The 18,342-nt window shown below is 43.3% G+C and overlaps 1 protein-coding gene across 4 annotated transcripts in view; it reads right to left on the reverse strand.

The window, feature by feature from the left end:
- BMS1 (BMS1 ribosome biogenesis factor) overlaps positions 1–11,050 on the reverse strand; it is a 50,927-nt gene extending 39,877 nt beyond the window's left edge. Inside the window, exons 1-4 of one of the 4 annotated variants that reach the window (XM_032314069.1) lie at positions 10,918–11,050; positions 10,297–10,393; positions 2,680–2,889; positions 1,509–1,699 (exon numbers count right to left, since the gene is read on the reverse strand). In XM_032314069.1, coding sequence (XP_032169960.1) covers positions 1,509–1,699; positions 2,680–2,855 — 367 coding nt within the window. In that variant the 5' untranslated portion in view covers positions 2,856–2,889; positions 10,297–10,393; positions 10,918–11,050. Of the gene's footprint in view, positions 1–1,508; positions 1,700–2,679; positions 2,994–4,431; positions 4,543–10,296; positions 10,394–10,917 lie in introns of those variants that run through there. The other 3 variants (XM_032314070.1, XM_032314068.1, XM_032314067.1) reach the window with 3 other exon arrangements.
- Between the last annotated feature and the right edge of the window lie 7,292 nt (positions 11,051–18,342).

Genomic DNA, 18,342 nt, shown 5'->3' on the forward strand with positions numbered 1-18,342 from the left:
AAGTTTTCTTGCTATGTTCCCTAATTTTAAAATAATATTGAAAGTCTATACACATGAATTAAGTGCTTAAACAGGTAAAATTCTGACTGGAAAGAGCACAGAAGCACATTCATTATGACCATGATCCTGCCATTCAGCAGTAGGCCAACACTTCTATCTTTTACAAAGTTTCCCAAGTTTCCATTAAGCTAAAATCATCCTCTAACTTAATGTAAGAGAATTTTCATCGAACAATCATTATTTCTAACTTAAGGTACAAGGAATCAGTCTGAGACTCTTGATCTTAGAGTGGCGAGTTCAAGCCCCACGTTAGGGGTGGAGTTTACTATAAATAAACAAACAAACAAACAAAGGGGTCCCTGGCTATCTCAGTCAGTGGAGCATGTGACTTTTGATCTCCAAGTCAGGAGTTCAAGCCCCACAATGGGGTAAGAGTCTATTAAAAAAAAAAAAAAAAAAAAAAATTAAAAAGAAATCTGTCAAAATGACAGGAATGCCTTTTAGATTTAAAAAAAAAAAAAAAAAAAAGGCTTGGAGCACCTGGGTGGCTCAGTTGGTTAAGCACCTCGCTCCTGGTTTTGGCTCAGGTCATGATCTCGGGGTCTTGGGATCGAGCCTTGCATTGGGCTCCAGATTCCACACTCAGTGGGGAATCTAGCTGATTCTCTCTCTCTACCCCTGCCTCCACTTGCGCTTGCATACTCTCTCTCTAAAATAAGTAAATAAATCTTAAAAGAAAAGAAAAGAAAAGCCTCCATCCAACTATATTATTGCTATAATCAGAAATTTCACTGGGATATGGACATTGGGGATGGTATGTGCTATGGTGAGTGCTGCGAACTGTGTAAGACTGATGATTCACAGACCTATACCCCTGAAGCAAATAATATATTCTATGTTAATTAAAAAAAAAAAAAGAAAAATTTTAGGGGCTCGGTCAATAGAGCATGAAACTCTTGATCTTGTGGTTGTGAGTTCAAGCCCCATGTTGGGTGGAGAGATTACTTAAAAATAAAATCTTTTTAAAAAAGGAAAGAAATTTCAGATTCTTCCATTGCCATTTTGGGGATTTGTTTCACCTTCCCGCAAACAGAAAGGTCACCAACTTCTAGACCAGACAAATTCTCATAGAAAAAGAAAGCTCCCTTACTTCCCTAACAATGTGGCTTCATGAGGTCAAGAAGGCATGCCTGACACACAGCAGATACTTACTACCTATTAAATGAAGGTGGTCACCATGAACAACCCAGGCTGCCCAGCCCTGCCAAACTTCAGAGGAACACACTTGGCAAATCCAGATAGCAGTCAGAATAAGGTATACATCTATATCATTATTACATTGGGGAATCTATCCTTTTTTGAAGCTATAGCCAATTTAGTATTATAAGAGAGGTAACAAGAAGCGAGAGCATTACTTTAATATTTACCAGACAAGAAAATGTTCAGCAAAGACATGCCTGTCCCTCAGATGACATATGCCCTATCAGCCTGGGGTAGCACACTCCTACCTGACACGATCGTTACAGGGCCTCTGATCTCTGTCAGCTTCTGCCTGGTGAAGTTCCGAATGAGGCACTGGATCAAAGTGCTCTTTCCAACTTTTGGAGGCCCCATCACTACTACCACTATTGGTGGGGGCTCTAATGGAGTTCGATCAACCACCGGAATGTGATGCTTTTTTGTCTTCAAATCCTGAGTCCTATTTGTAAAAAGAAAGAAAAACTAAATCCATTTTCAAAATATAAAAGGCATCATTCTTACAAGGAAAGATTTTAAAGACAGCAGAAGAGACAGTATGGACACAATTAACTTGATAACTTCTAGACCCAATCCAAATAACCCCTTTAGTAAACATGTAACAGACTGACTTCAACAGTACAGAGTATTAAAAACTCTACACAGCTTAAATCTGATTGCTTTATTACCTGACTGTAATAGTTTAAAAAAAAAAGATAAACGTGCAGGCAGTGTATCATAATGAATAACAGCAGGAGCTCTGGAGTTAAATTTGGCTCTCTTAATAGAATTTAATTCAATAATGTTTAAAGTACACTGCCTGACATATAATAAGAACTCATTAAATAAAGCTATTATTACATATTACATGAAACATATCCAGAAAAAAAATACAAGCACACCTATTACCACAGAAACTGTTGAAATTTTACAAATTCTTTCTTTCTTTCTAGTAGGCTCCATGCACAGTGTGGGGTCCTATGCCAGGCTTGAATTTACATCAAGAGTCAGATGCTTAACTGACAGAGCCACCTACCAGTCCCACAGAGAAATTCTATAAAGAAAAACTCTAAAGCTTTTTTCTCTTGGACAAAAAAAGCTAATCGGTGGGCTGATAATGGAGACAAGGCAGCTTCCACAGAAAGACTACTTGCTCTCATTTTATCTGTTTTTTAATTTTTTTTAATGTAGGGTCCATGCCTAGCACGGATCCAATGCAGAGCTTGAACTCACGACCCTGAGATCAAGACCTGAGCAGAGATCAAGTGTTGGATCCTTAATCAACTGAGTCACACCTAGGCGCCCTGGTCACATTTTAGTAAAAGGAATACAGCATGTCCTTCAAAGCTGCTAAAGACTCATGAATCCAAACATCATCTGGGGAGGTTCCTACTGTTTAAAAAGAATAAATGGAATGAACAACTAGACTCCAGCTAAACATACCTGTGAAAGGATCGAGCCATCCGCACAGCAGACTGGACTGCAAAAGCTTTGGGATTTCTTTTCCGGGCATCTTCCTCGTCTCCAAGCTGGAGATCCTGCAGATGTCGTTTCTTTTTCTTCTCAGCTTTGGGCCCACTGTTTTTCTTTCTGTGTTTCTTCTGGTCCTTAGTCTCCATAGTGGCTTTTTACCAACTCACAAGTAACTCTAACCTACATTGGTGAGGCAGGGATGTGGGAAGCATTTTACAATCCAGAAAACACCCAAGGAAAAAGAGTAAATTTCATTTCTTTCTTTACGAAGAGATAACGTATTCCTGCAACAAGGATAGAAGCTGCTTAATACTATTCCCAATTTCATTTCTGTTATGTTATAAATTAGATTTGTTAGTTACTTCTGCTTAAGTTACTTTTTATTCATCTTAAGTGTCTATATCAGCACTATTTCTGTAATAATGAAAATACTCTATACCTATACTTTTCAACACAGTGGCCACTTACCACATGTGGCTTCTGATAACTTAAAATGTACTCAGTGAAACTGAGAAACTGAAATTGAATATAATTTTAATTAATTCCATTCTAAATTTAAATAGCCACATGTGACAAGTAGTTACCATACAGGACTGCTCAGCCCAAAATATCAATTAGACTAATGAAGTGGTTTCCAAACTTAAACCATCTTTAAGACATTTTAACAGATTAAAGCATTTTAATAATCCTCCCACATGATAGCATGTGTTACTTTTAGTACCTGTGGATTCTATAAAACTTTTAAATTATAATAACCACTTATATGCATTTTTAAAAAAACAGTAACTTCTAAATGTGTGAGATATGGTTGGTTGTGAACAATGCCTGGAGATCAATGACATGGATCTGCAGAAACCTAACAAAGATTTATAAGTGTCCCAGGAGGTCATGGCCCATACATGAGAACCACTGAATTAGTGAGCTTTCTTGGGAAACCAGGCTGCATACCATCTGAGTACTTGGCTAATTAAAAAAAAAAAAGAAAGAAACTAAGAAAAGAGAAAAGAAAAAGGTCACTTCACTCAAGGTACTAAATTAACTTTAGTTATATAAATATTTGTGTCTGCCTATGAGGTACTAGGCATTTTGCCAAGAGAGGACAACAGCTGTGATCTGGCCGCGAGGGAAATCCAAAGAGTATCTTTCATGCCATGCAGTAAAGGGACCACAGGAGAAGGCTGCACTTCGATCGGTCAGAGGCACACCAGCGCAAATAGGAAGCCCACATATACCAGCATAATGTCATGAAACAGCAGCCAGGAGTTCGGAGAGCCGCGTTCTAGGAACCGCTTTGAAACTAAACAGCTATGTGATTTCAGGACCTTATTTTTCTTCCCTTCTACATTTTGATTCCAAACTTGTACTGACACTTTTCTCCCTCTTTGGGGGCGGGGAGAGGGATGGGAAAAGCACAACTTGGAATCAATAGATCTGGCCCAGGTTTGAGTCACCTGCTAGGATTATCCCGCCAAGACACGACCTCTCTCTTCTCCCTGCCACCTCCCCACCCCGCTTGGGCTCTCGGCACGAATTCATTCAGCCGCTCCCAATGACCTCGGAGCAAGACTCCGGCAGGTACTGTGTGCGACTGGGCCAGCGCCTGACGCGCTCTTCAGGGGCAAAGACTGTCCTGGCCGACCTTGCCAAGCACGATTCGCAAAACTCTCAGAGCCCCAGTCCCCGGGACCCCACCGCCACCGCCTCCCCTATCGCGGCCGTTACCGGGTTCACAACTGCTACTTCTCAGGCCCGCATGGACAGCGCCGGAAACGGAAGTGCACCCTACGCGCGGACTCCAAAGTCCGGCAGGAAACAAGGAGGCCGAAGAAAGAGACCGGGACGACTCGCGGGAAAGCCAGAAGGAGGCTCCTGATTGGTTGAGGACGGGCCCAGGCGACGACTGCGCAAAGCGATCCAACCTGAGGGCCGCGCGCCGCCCCGCCCCTTCCAGGCCGATGGGCCGGCGGTGGCCCTGTCAACCTTGCCTTGGAACTCCGAGTCCTTTCGCGGAGCACATCCCAGTTCCCCCGGAGGCCGTGGCGACAGTGCGGCCTGGAGCCCGTTCCTTGGTGTAGGATGAAAGACGAAGTAACATATTTAGTCTCGGTCAACCGGAGTCATGGCTCCCGTCCGTCCCCTCCGAATGCCGCTGGCATCGGGTTCCTCCATGGCCTTTTGGAATATCCGATGGTCGGAAGTCTGTCTGGCTCATCTGCCTGCTCATCCTCAAAGAGCTGGACATTCTCGGACCTCTTTAGTGCTGTATTCCCTCTTTTGCCCGCACCAAGACTGAAGGCAGGGACAAACTGACTCAGCACGTTCTCTGGTCCTGGGAAGGGGGTTTTCCTTGGAAGAACGCAGCCTCCTGCAGTTTCTTCCGACACAGGTTTACCTTGCCAGGGCCCTACCCATTCCCACCTGAGGGCCTGCCTTGAAGTTTATCTAACCCCCATCTCAGGTGAGCTGGGATGTCCTCGTGGCTACAAAGCTGGGTACATTTTCAGAGTGTATGTCTCCCTCTTGTCTGGGAGGTTTTCTTTTCAGTATGATCTCACCAGTGCTCCTGAGACTCAGTTCTACCCCCACGAACCTAGGCTTACTCCTTCATGCTTCATGCTTTTCCCCGTGAGCTCATTCTGTCCCTCAATATCCCACAGGTATTTACTCTGCGGTGCTAGGGAGGGCTATCCTACAGGGCACACACTTCTCTCATCTGTCAAGAGTGTGTAATTATTTAACTCCCTCCAACAGTATCCCTCTCACTTCTTGGAGCTTTCAGTATACTGGTAGATAATCCCAACATTCTCTTGCACTCTTGTCCTGTCTTAAAATCAGCCCCTCACTCTGCCTGTGATCAGACCCTAGACCTTGTCAGGTCCAAGCGTTGCAGTCCCCAAAGCATCCCACACTGACTGCCGCCTCCTATCTTACCAGGTTACTCCCTCTAATGCCCTGAAGCCAACTGTAATCCAGCCCTGAAGCCAACTGTAATCCAGCCAGTATCTCCGACCCAGATCTTATTACCTTCCTCCCTTGATGACTTTTCCTTCCCTAGTAAATTAACTTAAACTCCATGGGCAATCATTGTCAGTCTCTTGTATATTGCCTCACCTCTCTGTCACCTCATCATATCTGCTTGGTAAAATAAGAGCCCTGGGTAAACCCAATTCTGCATCTACTGCACACTACAACGAATGGCTGGGGGAAAACCCAGAACCATACTGACCACCCTCAGCTCAGTAATGCTAACTTTGCCTCAATTGTGCCATTCTTCCAAGTGAGTATTTCACATCTCCTCTTCTCTCTTCAGTCCTTCCCACCACCTCTCCCTTCCTTGCTTCTGATTTCACCAAAAAAATGGAACTGGAGACTCCTACCATGTCAGACTTTCACCACCACATCCACTCATGCCCCCGTCTGCTGCCTGCCTGTTACTGCAGGTGAACTACTGCTATGTCCACCTAAAGGAATCCTGTTCTTGAGTGCAAGATCCCATCATCTCCAGGGTGTCACTCCTCCCAGTCTATTCTCTCCCCCAACATCATCAGTTTTTTGGGTTGTTTTTTTTTTTTTCAGACAGAGATCACAAGTAGGCAGAGAGGCAGGCAGAGAGAGAGGAGGAAGCAGGTTCCCCGCGGAGCAGAGACCCTGATGTGGGGCTCGATCCCAGGACCCTGGGATCATGACCCAAGCCAAAGGCAGGAGCTTTAACCCACTGAGCCACCCAGGAGTCAACCAGGCCCTCCCTCCCGCCCCCGCAATCATCAGTTTTTACTGGACTGTTCCCATCACCGTACAATATGTAGTTATTTCTCCCATCTTCATAACAAACTCCCTTGGCCCATTTCCTGTAACAGATACTACACCTTTTCTCTGTGCCTCTTTGTAGCAAAATTTCACAAAGGAATAGTCTCCAGTTCCTCTTCTATTCTCTTTTAGATTCTCTTTGCTCCCAGCATACCCATTCACAGTCTTAACTTCTTCTTTCTTTCTTTCTTTCTTTCTTTCTTTTTTTTTTTTAAATTTTATTCATTTATTTGATAGAGATACAGCGAGAGAGGGAACACAGGCAGGGGGAATGGGATAGGGAGAAGCAGGCTTCCCACGGAGCAGAGAGCCCGATGCGGGGCTTGATCCCAGGACCCTGAGACCATGACCCGAGCCGAAGGCAGAGGCTTTAACCTACTGAGCCACCCAGGCACACCCCCCCTTCTTTACCTTCTTTTACCTTCAACCTTATAAGTATGGTTTTTAAAATTATATAGACCAAAAATGTATAAGAATATGGCATTCCTGTTGTTATTTTCCATAGTTAGAAGAAGACCCAGCATTCTGTGGAAACAGAATCCGAGTCTTGCTGGCCCTAGAGGTTTGTCCATAATGTTGAAAAGCAACAGGAAGATGGAGAGGTGGCCTGGACCAGCTGGAAAGTCAGAATTGTACCACCTGGCACAAGGGCCGTTTCTGAGCATATCAGATCTTAGATACACTCCATTATACGGAACACATTACGTATATAATAATTATGACTAACTTTGGAAATCTAATTCTTTTCTCTTTTCAAGACGTGTCTCCTGAAATCATTAGATGTAATGTCAGTAAAAGAGAAGAGCCCAGGGTGATCCCTGACATGTGCAAAGATTTGTGGTTGACGTAGAGAGTTCTGGAAGAAGCATCCCCTCACTGATCAGATCTCTTACCTCTCAAGCCACCATGGCTCATTCTCTGATCTCATCCCTTACCACATCCTGTGTGTCCATCCAAACCCACTTCATCAGCAAGGAGGCATTTCTTCGGCCCCCAGCATGGTCTCCGCACCAGGGCTGGAGCAGTCTGGAAAGCCTGATTCACGGGGTCTGGGCAGATCTTTTTCCCTCTCTAGGTCTCACTTTTCTTGTTTAGAGCACAAGAGGATAAAATGGCTATGGCCTAGGACCATTCAACTCTGATGTCCTTAAGTTGTAGAGCCATTTCCCTCAGAGTCCTGAGTCTCTTCTCCCCCTGAGTGGGAGCTCCAGGGACGGGTGATGCCACCACTATTGGCAACGGCAGACTTCAGAGAGGGCCAGGCAGAACTGTGACCACAGTGCCCTCCTTGTCCTACAGCATCTAGAGACTGCCCAGACAGACCTGTGTGGGAGCTTCTGCCCAGAGGTCCCTGCTTGGCTCCTGAAGGGAGAGCACCTGGCCCCCAGCAGCAGCCCCCAGGAAGGGTCCGTCACCACTCTGGCCTTGAAATGTGCCTTAGAGTTCAGCCATTGACTTAACAGCAGGTCGCTTTGGGAGAGCCTCTGCTGTTCTCGGGCCCACTATACCTATATACTTTCTGGTCTGGGGGAGCAGGGGACAGTGCCCCCTCCTGGCCACATATGCACCCATCACCTCAAGGGCCTTTCTCGTGTGAATAGTATCCAGGCCTTGATGATGTTCTTGATATTACCTTTTTTTTTTTAAATATTTATTTATTTATTTATTTGACAGAGATCATAAGTAGGCAGAAAGGCAGGCAGAGAGAGAGAGAGGGAAGCAGGCTCCCTGCTGAGCAGAGAGCCTGATGCAGGACTCAATCCCAGGACCCTGAGATCATGACCTGAGCCGAAGGCAGCGGCTTAACCCACTGAGCCACCCAGGCGCCCTTGATTTTTTTTAAGTATTCTCTGTGTCAGCCAGTTCCAGCCCTTCCTAACCCAGGCAAACAGCCTGAAGGTTATGTACAGAATTTTAAAGATTTTATTTCTTTATTTGACAGAGAGAGCACAGGTAGACAGAGAGGCAGGCGGAGGGGGAGGCAGGCTTCCCGCTGAGCAGAGAGCCCGATGTGGGGCTCCATCCCAGGACCCTGAGATCATGACCTGAGCCCAAGGCAGAGGATTAACCCACCCAGGCACCAGGCATCCCCATCTACAGAATTTTAAAGTGTTCAAGCCTGTCTGCTTTCCATTTGGGAATCTTTATTTATCTCCAACTTTGTACTTAGATCCTTAGAAACCATTAATAAGCTTGTTCCAAAGCTGGGGCCTATAGCCCTGATATGGGCTGAATTGTGTCCCTCTAAAATTCATATATGGAAGTCCTAATCCCTACTACCTCAGAATATGACTATACCTTCCGAAGTTATCCCACACGGGGGGATTTGGATATTCTCAAGCCCAGGCCGGTGTCTCTGCCCAGGGCCTGCCCAGGTCTCAGCACTCCCTCTGGGCCACACAGTGGGTTCTGACCATGCAGAGGCTGGACTCCCCCAAGTGTAGGGGCAGTGGGAGCCAGTGGCCTTCCAACCTCGCATGTGCAGGGAGCTTGCCAGAGGAACATTTCTCACACATGATCGTGAGCACATTAGTCCCCCGAGAATTCACAAAAATCTCAGGGTGTGCTTTCACTTCCACAGTTGATGGAAATTTGAGCCAACCTTATGTTGATCTCATTGTGCTGGTGGCTATAATGAGGGCCCCAGAAAATCTAATTAAAAAACTATCTTTCTGTGATAAAAGGTCCAAGTCCAAGGAAAACTTAATAATCTGTCACCTTGATTTAGTGCTTTGTTTCTATTTATACCCAGGACAGCCACTTAGACTTAGGCAGTGCCGAGATGCTGGACTGAGTCAGTGAGGGAGCTGGAGTGAGTGGCAAAGGTGCTCTCTGTGCCAGGGAGACAATACCACAGAGGAGTGGACTTGCTGGGGTAAGGCTTTGGGTCCTAAGAACAGCAGGGAAGACTGGACAAATTAGCAGCTGAGGCAAGGGCAGTCAAGTTTCAATCTAATGCCTTGTTGGCAGAAGAGCTGCTTGGGTCAAGTTTGCCTTTGCATCCCAGAATCTGGTGACTCATTCTGCCTCCACTTTGCTCTGTGTGTTCCCCTCTCCATGTGGGAAGAGCCATCACAGAACACCCCCAAAGGACCCCGCAGATCTGCAGTTCAGATCTTATTCCCCATGGTCTAACCTGAAGGGGTGAGAAGGAATCCAATCCTCGACCTGGGACAAATACAGCAGAAAGTGATAGTCAGAAGTGCCAACTAAAGAAAAAAAACATTGCAAGTGCAAACACCACATGCTCCGCACAGGTTGGGCTCTGCCTTCCGCATCTGCGGCCACCAAGTTGGCAGCTGCAGGCAATAGGAGCTGCCCTCCTGGGATCAGGGAGCTAATGGTTGTAGAGCAGGATTTTGTTACAGATAACTCAGATTTTTGAGAGGCAGGTTAAAAGTGCTTTTGCTATTAGGCTCTCATTTCAGTTCTGGGGGATGGAGCTCTGGTAAAGATTATAGACATATAGGAGGGACACCCCCACACCACCCAGAGCACATTCCAGCAGCCTGGGCGGGGCCACAGTAGGGAATGGACACCTGCAGGAAGGAGTCCACTAATGTGCTCCATAGGCTGGGCCTGCCCTCAAATACTACCAAGAACACCATGAGTACTCCCACTCGCTAGCTGCAGCCTTTCCCAGTGCTGAACCAGCAGACTGGGGTGAAGACAAAAGAATATGCTAGGAAGCCATATTCTCTGGTCAGGGTTTACTGTGCTGAGTTTCCCCACCCCTCCCACTGCTCAACTCCTTCCCTCTGAAAGCCCAGCATGTCCTACCTGAGGAAGGGGTCGTGGGGTCTTGGAGTCCTGGCCTGTAGGAAATCCTGGGTGAAAAGCAAGCATGGGCATTTGAGCTTCCTAGTCCCATAATATTCTATTACAAGGAAAGCAGGGAAATAGGAGTGAATGAACTTGAGATAGTTTTTTGACCTTTCTGGACTTGTTCTCTGTTTTATAAAAGGAAAATGTGGACTAGATGAAGTCTAAGATCCCCCCCTTGAAGAGCTCTCCTTGCAAAAGAAGGTTGGAATGGCAAATAAACCAGGCCATTCCATAAGTGATTTGCCAATAATAAGCAATAATAGTTTTTTCTACGTGGTTAACTTTGTTCAACTGTATTCCTTTCAAAAGCAAAGTAGACGGCCCAACTTTATCCTGGACAGGAGCTCTTACTCCTCTCTGATCCCTTGGGAGGATTAGGGAGTACAGACAGGCTTACATGGAGGTGACTATATTGGTTTTGGTTTTGCCAGGTCACCTCTCATAGGGTCATAGGATGTTTGTAAAGGAAAATACTTTTGCTTAATTTTATTTTGACAGCATATGGGCAATGTGCTAACAGTTTTTCATTTAACATCTTCTTTAATTCTTTCACCCACCACATCTTGGAAATTTTACCTGCATCTTACAGCCAAGGGACTGAGGCTTGGCTAAGTGGTAATGTGCTCCACATCACAGCAGATGTAGATGATCAAGCTGACTTCAAACCCAGGCACCTAAAGCCTGAGACCGCATTTACTGTGCTCATCTCCTTAAATAACAGAAGAACAAAAGCAATCAGTCTCCTTGTTTCGTATTAGTAGACATTATGGAATGGGAGCTGTTGCCCAGCAATGCTCTGCACAGGTGTTCTCTGAGGGTTTTGGGGTGCCCTGTACACAGCAGTTCATCTGAGCCCCGCAAGCTCCAAATGTGAGCACAAGAGAAACACTATGCTTCATGATACCAAAGCAAATCAACAAACAAATCTCTGATGGATTCAAAGTCCACTTTGAACTGATCATGCACCCTGCCTCCTACAGCAGTGAAGGAGGAAAACCTACATATATGTTGTTCTTTGGCATATGGGACATGTTGGGGGCGGTAGTAAGATGGTTCTGGAACTCCAAACCTTGCACATTTTTTTTTTGTTTCTTATATTCTTTTTTTTTAATTTATTTTTTATTTTCAGCATAACAGTATTCATTATTTTTGCACCACAGCCAGTGCTCCATGCAATCCGTGCCCTCTATAATACCCACCACCTGGTACCCCGACCTCCCACCCCCCGCCCCTTCAAAACCCTCAGATTGTTTTTCAGAGTCCATAGTCTCTCATGGTTCACCTCCTCTTCTAGTTTCCCCCAACTCCCTTCTCCTCTCTATCTCCCCATGTCCTCCATGCTATTTGTTATGCTCCACAAATAAGTGAAACCATATGATAATTGACTCTCTCTGCTTGATTTATTTCACTCAGCATAATCTCTTCCAGTCCCGTCCATGTTGCTACAAAAGTTGGGTATTCGTCCTTTCTGATGGAGGCATAATACTCCATAGTGTATATGGACCACATCTTCCTTATCCATTCGTCCATTGAAGGGCATCTTGGTTCTTTCCACAGTTTGGCGACCGTGGCCATTGCTGCTATAAACATTGGGGTACAGATGGCCCTTCTTTTCACTACATCTGTATCTTTGGGGTAAATACCCAGGAGTGCAATGGCAGGGTCATAGGGAAGTTCTATTTTAAATTTCTTGAGGAATCTCCACACTGTTCTCCAAAGAGGCTGCACCAACTTACATTCCCACCAACAGTGTAAGAGGGTTCCCCTTTCTCCACATCCCCTCCAACACATGTTGTTTCCTGTCTTGCTAATTTTGGCCATTCTAACTGGTGTAAGGTGATATCTCAATGTAGTTTTAATTTGAATCTCCCTAATGGCTAGTGATTTCAAGCTTTACTACAAAGCTGTGATCACCAAGACAGCATGGTACTGGCATAAAAACAAACACATAGACCAGTGGAACAGAGTAGAGAGCCCAGATATGGACCCTCAACTCTATGGTCAAATAATCTTCGACAAAACAGGAAAAAATATACAGTGGAAAAAAGTCAGTCTCTTCAATAAATGGTGCTGGGAAAACTGGGCAGCTATATGTAGAAGAATATATATTCTTCTACAGCTATATGTAGAAGAAGAAACTCGACCATTCTCTTACGCTGTACACAAAGATAAACTCAAAATGGATAAAAGACCTCAATGTGAGACAGGAATCCATCAGAATCCTAGAGGAGAACATAGGCAGTAATCTCTTCGATATCAGCCACAGCAACTTCTTTCAAGATATCTCTCCAAAGGCAAAGGAAACAAACGCGAAGATGAACTTTTGGGACTTCATCAAAATCAAAAGCTTCTGCACAGCAAAGGAAACAGTCAAGAAAACAAAGAGGCAACCCACGGAATGGGAGAAGATATTTGCAAATGACAGTACAGACAAAAGGTTGATATCCAGGATCTATAATGAACTCCTCAAACTCAACACACACAAAACAGACAATCATATCAAAAAATGGGCAGAAGATATGGACAGACACTTCTCCAACGAAGACATACAAATGGCTATCAGACACATGAAAAAATGTTCATCATCACTAGCCATCAGGGAGATTCAAATTAAAACTACATTGAGATATCACCTTGCACATTTTTAAACTCAAAGATCTGAGGTTGGTCAATGAGCCACTTCAGTTGTTGAATCGTCAACCATTACCCACTGGAGCACCATCAGGTCCAAATGCACTCTGGTCCTCAGAGAAATAGGCTACGTCTCCTGGCATCTGATCAGGTACATGTAGGTTTGAGAAAGGACGCAGCTTTTTTTTTTTTTTTAAGATGTTTATTTATTTATTTGACAGAGATCACAAGTAGGCAGGCAAAGAGAGAGGGGGAAGCAGGCTCCCTGCTGAGCAGAGAGCCCCATGCAGGGCTTGATCCCAGAACCCTGGAATCATGACCTTAGCTGAAGGCAGAGGCTTTAACCCACTGAGCCACCCAGGCGCCCTGAAAGGACACAGCTTGTATGCAGAGAAGGCCCACCAGCTTACTCTTCAATGAGAGATTTCACCAGCTGAGGAGAGCTTGGGCATCACAGTCCTTGGAGACATGAGCACAGAAGACTGGATTCTCAAATATATCTTACATATGTATATATAATTTATCAAAAATCAATAAAATATTAATGTATATGTTCTGTTAGTACTATATTACATTTTACATATTTGACCCACTTTATATGTTCTACTTCTTTATGCTTTCTTGTTGCTAGGTTGATCTTGACTCTTGATACTTTATTTTTTAAATTATAGTGACTATTTTTAGGATAATAGTACTTAAATAGGAAGTCATCAAAATTATCTGATTTAATTTTAATTAATTTTTTAGTTTTAATTTCTTTTGACAATCCATGTGTCTGTCTTATTCTTTTATCTGAAATTCTCATTAAAACAACCTAAGGGGGGGGGCGCCTGGGTGGCTCAGTGGGTTAAAGCCTCTGCCTTCAGCTCAGGTCATGATCCCAGGGTCCTAGGATTGAGCCCTGCATGGGACTTTCTGCTCAGTGGGGAGCCTGCTTCCACCTCTCTCTCTCTGCCTGCCTCTCTGCCTACTTGTGATCTCTGTCTGTCAAATAAATAAATAAAATTAAAAAAAAACAACAACCTAAGGGACACCTTGGGCTTAATTATTTAGATTATATATTCCCCAGGTCATTGAGATATGCACTGCTAAGTTAAAAGAAAAACCATCACATTTTATGTTATAATAGACTATCTTTAAATACTTCCTAAATACCCCTATAATCAATTTCTCTCATTCATGCTATAAGAATAACCTTTGACAAATTTTGATGAAGAATAATTCCTTGTTCTCTTGCATTTTACAATACTATCCCTCAATTTCCTGTTCTCTCTTAATTTACACTGAGCTGTTATATTCCTTACTTTTTCTAGTCTTAAAAAAAAAAAAAAATTCAGTTACTATCTTGTTCAGCAGATGGCACTGTTAGCTTATGGAATCTGGGAGAAACTGCCATGTAGTTTCACTTAGAGACAAGGTGTGTATAATCCCGACATCAGTTCACCCAGTAGCTGGGATCCAGTTCATATGATGACCTCTTTCAACACTGAAAGTACAGTTAATTTATGATTTAGAAATATCAGTCACTGGTAATGATTTCATCACAAATAGATTCTGGTTTACAATCCAATAAACACATTTACAGAGTAGTAAGTCATCCCACGCTTCCTGTTACAAAAAAACTGCTAATGAAGATAGACACATCAAATTTTTGACAATAAAATAGGTAAAATGGCCCATTCTATGATTTTTCATTTGGATGCTGTTACAAGTCTAGTAGTAGACCCTAACAGAATCTATTTGCTGTCTGGAGCCATGGCTGTTTCATTAGATTGTGGAATTTAGACAGTACATGTCGCTCTCGCCAGCAAGAACAACCCGGAGACACGGAGTGACAACCTTGCGAATCTTTATTGTTCTCCTCTTACCGGATGTTTACTCCTATTTGTATCCCCTCTCCTCCCATCAGCAGACTGTACATGTGAAAGGAAGCCTGATAGCATGATAAAAAGCACGCAGTGTCCTCGGCTACCTGTTCTGGGCATAGCCAATCATCTTTCAGGTGGTGCGCAGGTCCTCTGTTTAGCCGCAGGCGCAAGCGCCATGTTGTCTGCTATGTACATAGCTGCCCCCGACAAGTACATAGGAAGAAATTAGAAAAATCAACATATGTTGTTTGCTCTCCATCAAAAGCATGTATTACCAGTACCGGGGCTGATACCCTTGCCAAAGTATTTGTGTGAATCAACAAAAACTTGCATTATAACAACAGATTTGCTTGGACAGAAAGAGGGTCTGCATCACTACCATTGAGAGGTCACCACTGTTAAAACCACATGAGATCTGCCTGATGAAGACTGTTTGGGGCAGGCATAAATCAGTGGAAGTCACATCTTAATGTCTGGCTTGTTCGTTTAATGTAATTACTATACTTTGTGGGACAAAGACTCTGGTATTTGCAGCCTGTACTGCATATGTTTGATTTTTAGGTGTCTTAAGCCAATATGGAGTCTGATCTTACAAAGACTTTTATTTGGACTCTATGCGCTGCCTTAGGGTTAGGAATGTAGTGCTCTTGTTGAGAGGAGGTGAGCTCTAAGAGCAGCTTTTTTCCAACTCTTAGTGATCTTCTCTTTATCAGAGGAATGCCACAGATTTCCTTTTAACTCATTTTGCTGGGTGCCTGGGTGGCTCAGTTTTAAGCTTCTGCCTTTGGCTCCAGTCATGATCCCAGGGTCCTGGGATCAAGCCCCACATACTGCTCCCTGCTCAGCGGGAAGTCTGCTTCTCCCTCTCCCACTCCTCCTGCTTGTTGTTCCCTCTGTCACTGTGTCTCTCTCTGTCAAATAAGTAAAATCTTTAAAGAAATAGATAAACTTATTTTGCTTAAAAATTTAACTTAAAATATTTTAGCATTAGTTGCAGAAAATGTTTGAATAAAATTCTAGTTTTTGAGGGCGCCTGGGTGGCTCAGTGGGTTAAGCTGCTGCCTTCAGCTCAGGTCATGGTCTCAGGGTCTTGGTATCAAGCCCCGCATCAGGCTCTCTGCTCAACAGAGAGCCCACTTCCCCCGCTCTCTCTGCCTGCCTCTCTGCCTGCTTGTGATCTCTGTCAAATAAATAAATAAATAAATACATTCTTTTAAAAAAAAGAATTTAAAATTCTAGTTTTTATGTCTTTTTACATATTTAGCCTATTACAATAGTGGCCAAGATTGAAGCTTTTCTGCATTAAACAACCCTACACAGAGATCTCAATGACTGGCTGCTGTGTAACCATCTCTTTCCTTCTTTTTCCTAGTATAGATAGCTCAGCTAATTCATCCAATAAAGATGCTAAATCACCTTCATCTTCACATAATTGTCTCCATAAACCAAGGACTATTAACTGTGTTGAAATGAAACAGTGGGGTTTAGTACTCCAAATAAACAAACAAACAAACAAAAAAATCTCCAAATGAAACAAAACCTAATTTTGGCATCTTATCACTTAGTGATATTTTGTACACTTTACTGTACTTACAAATTTATTTATCAAGGATTATCCATCTTTCTAATAACCTATTATTTATTTAACTTTTTGTTGATCTTTATATCCTTTCATTAATGTGCTAAAGGAACCTATTCTGGAACTCTTGGAACATTCTAAAATAGACCCCAAAATGGAATGTTTTGTAGTTTAAATTACAAACCAAGGTGATTCCCCCAGATGTGTGTCTTGGTTTACCATGATTCCAAACCAAGCTATCTCGTTTAAAACTATTTGTGCTGGGGATGCCTGGGTGGCTCAGTGGGTTGGGCTTCTACCTTCAGCTCGTGATCTCGGGGCCCTGGGATGGAGCCCTGCATTGGGCTCTCTACTCAGCAGGGAGCCTGTTTCTCCCCCCATCCCGGCCCCCACCTGCCTCTCTGCCTACTTGTGATCTCTCTCTCTGTCAAATAAAGAAATAAAATTAAACAAAAAAACCCAAAAACTATTCGTGCTATTGGGATGCCAGGGTGGCTCGGTGGGTTAAGCGTCTGCCTTCAGCTCCGGTCATAGTCCTGAGGTTCTGGGATTGAGCCCCACATCGGGCTTCCTGCTCAGTGGAGAGCCTGCTTCTCCCTATCCCTCTGCTATCCCCCTACTTGTGCTCTCTCCCTCTGCGTGTGTGTCAAATGGGTGAATAAATAAATTTTTTTCTTTAAAAAAAATTTCTACTTTTATTCTCTTTTGTTTTTGATGTCACAATTTACCTTTTTACGTTGTATATTCATTAACAAATTATAGTAGTGAGAGTTATTTTCATACTCGTTTCCTTTCACCTTTATATTAGTCAAGCAGTAACACCACATCCTATTACAGAATTAAGAGTTTTCTGAATCTCGCTTACAACACCTTACCAGTGTGTTGTATATGTTCACGTGTTCATGTTACTTAGTGTCTTTTCATTTTAGTTTGAAGATCTCCTTTCACTATTTCTTAAAAGGTAAGTCCCGTAGTGATGAACTCCCTCAGCTTTTGTCTAGGAAATTCTTTGCTTCCCCTTCATTTTTGCAGGATACCTTTGCCCAACAGAATATTCTTAACTGGAAACTGTTCTTTCAAGACTTTGAATATATCTGTTGATAGCCTGAACTTTTTTTTTTCTCTAGCTGCTTGCCGGGTCTCTCTCTTTGAATTTTGACAGTTTAATGTGTCTTGGAGAAGATCATTTGGAATTGAAATAATAGGTTAATGGATTAGCTTTATGAACCTGGATATCCAAGTCTTTCCCCAGGTATGGGAAGTTCTCGGCCATTATTCTCTTTAAATAAGCTTATTGTCCCATTCTCCCTCTCTTCTCCTTCTGAATTCCAATTCTGTTATTGGTTCTTTTCATGGTTTCCAAGAGGTCACATAGGTTTTCTTTGCCCTTTTTCACCCTTTGTGCTCCTCTGATTGGGTTATTTCAAAGTGTCTGTCCTCCAGCTTCCACCTGACCAGTTCTGCTGTCGATGTTCTTTATTACTTGATTTCATTCACTGAATTCTGCTGCTTCAGAATTTGTTTGGTCCTTCTTGTTATTTTTGTTAAATTTCTCATTTTGCTCATGTATTGATTCCTGATTTTGAATTGTCTTTCTGTGTTTTCTTCTAGTTCAAGGAGTTTCCTCAAAACAGCTATTTTGAATTCTTTACCTGGTGGATTGCATATCTCCTTGTCTTTGTATTTAGTATTGGAGAATTATTATGATCTTTTGGTGATGTTGTTTCCCTGATTCTTCATATTCCTTGGGGGTTTGCTTTGCTGTGTTTGCATTTGAAGCAGCAGTCATCTCCTCTAATGTCTACTAGCTGCCTTTAGATGGAAGATACTTTTTGTTTGTCCTGTTTTTATTCTGGTGCTTTCCCTGCTCTTGTATGAACACATCTGCTCCACACATCTTGCTCCCTCTTGTAGCAGAATTCT

Source organism: Mustela erminea, chromosome 14 (assembly GCF_009829155.1).
Source record: "Mustela erminea isolate mMusErm1 chromosome 14, mMusErm1.Pri, whole genome shotgun sequence".
NCBI lineage: Eukaryota > Metazoa > Chordata > Mammalia > Carnivora > Mustelidae > Mustela > Mustela erminea.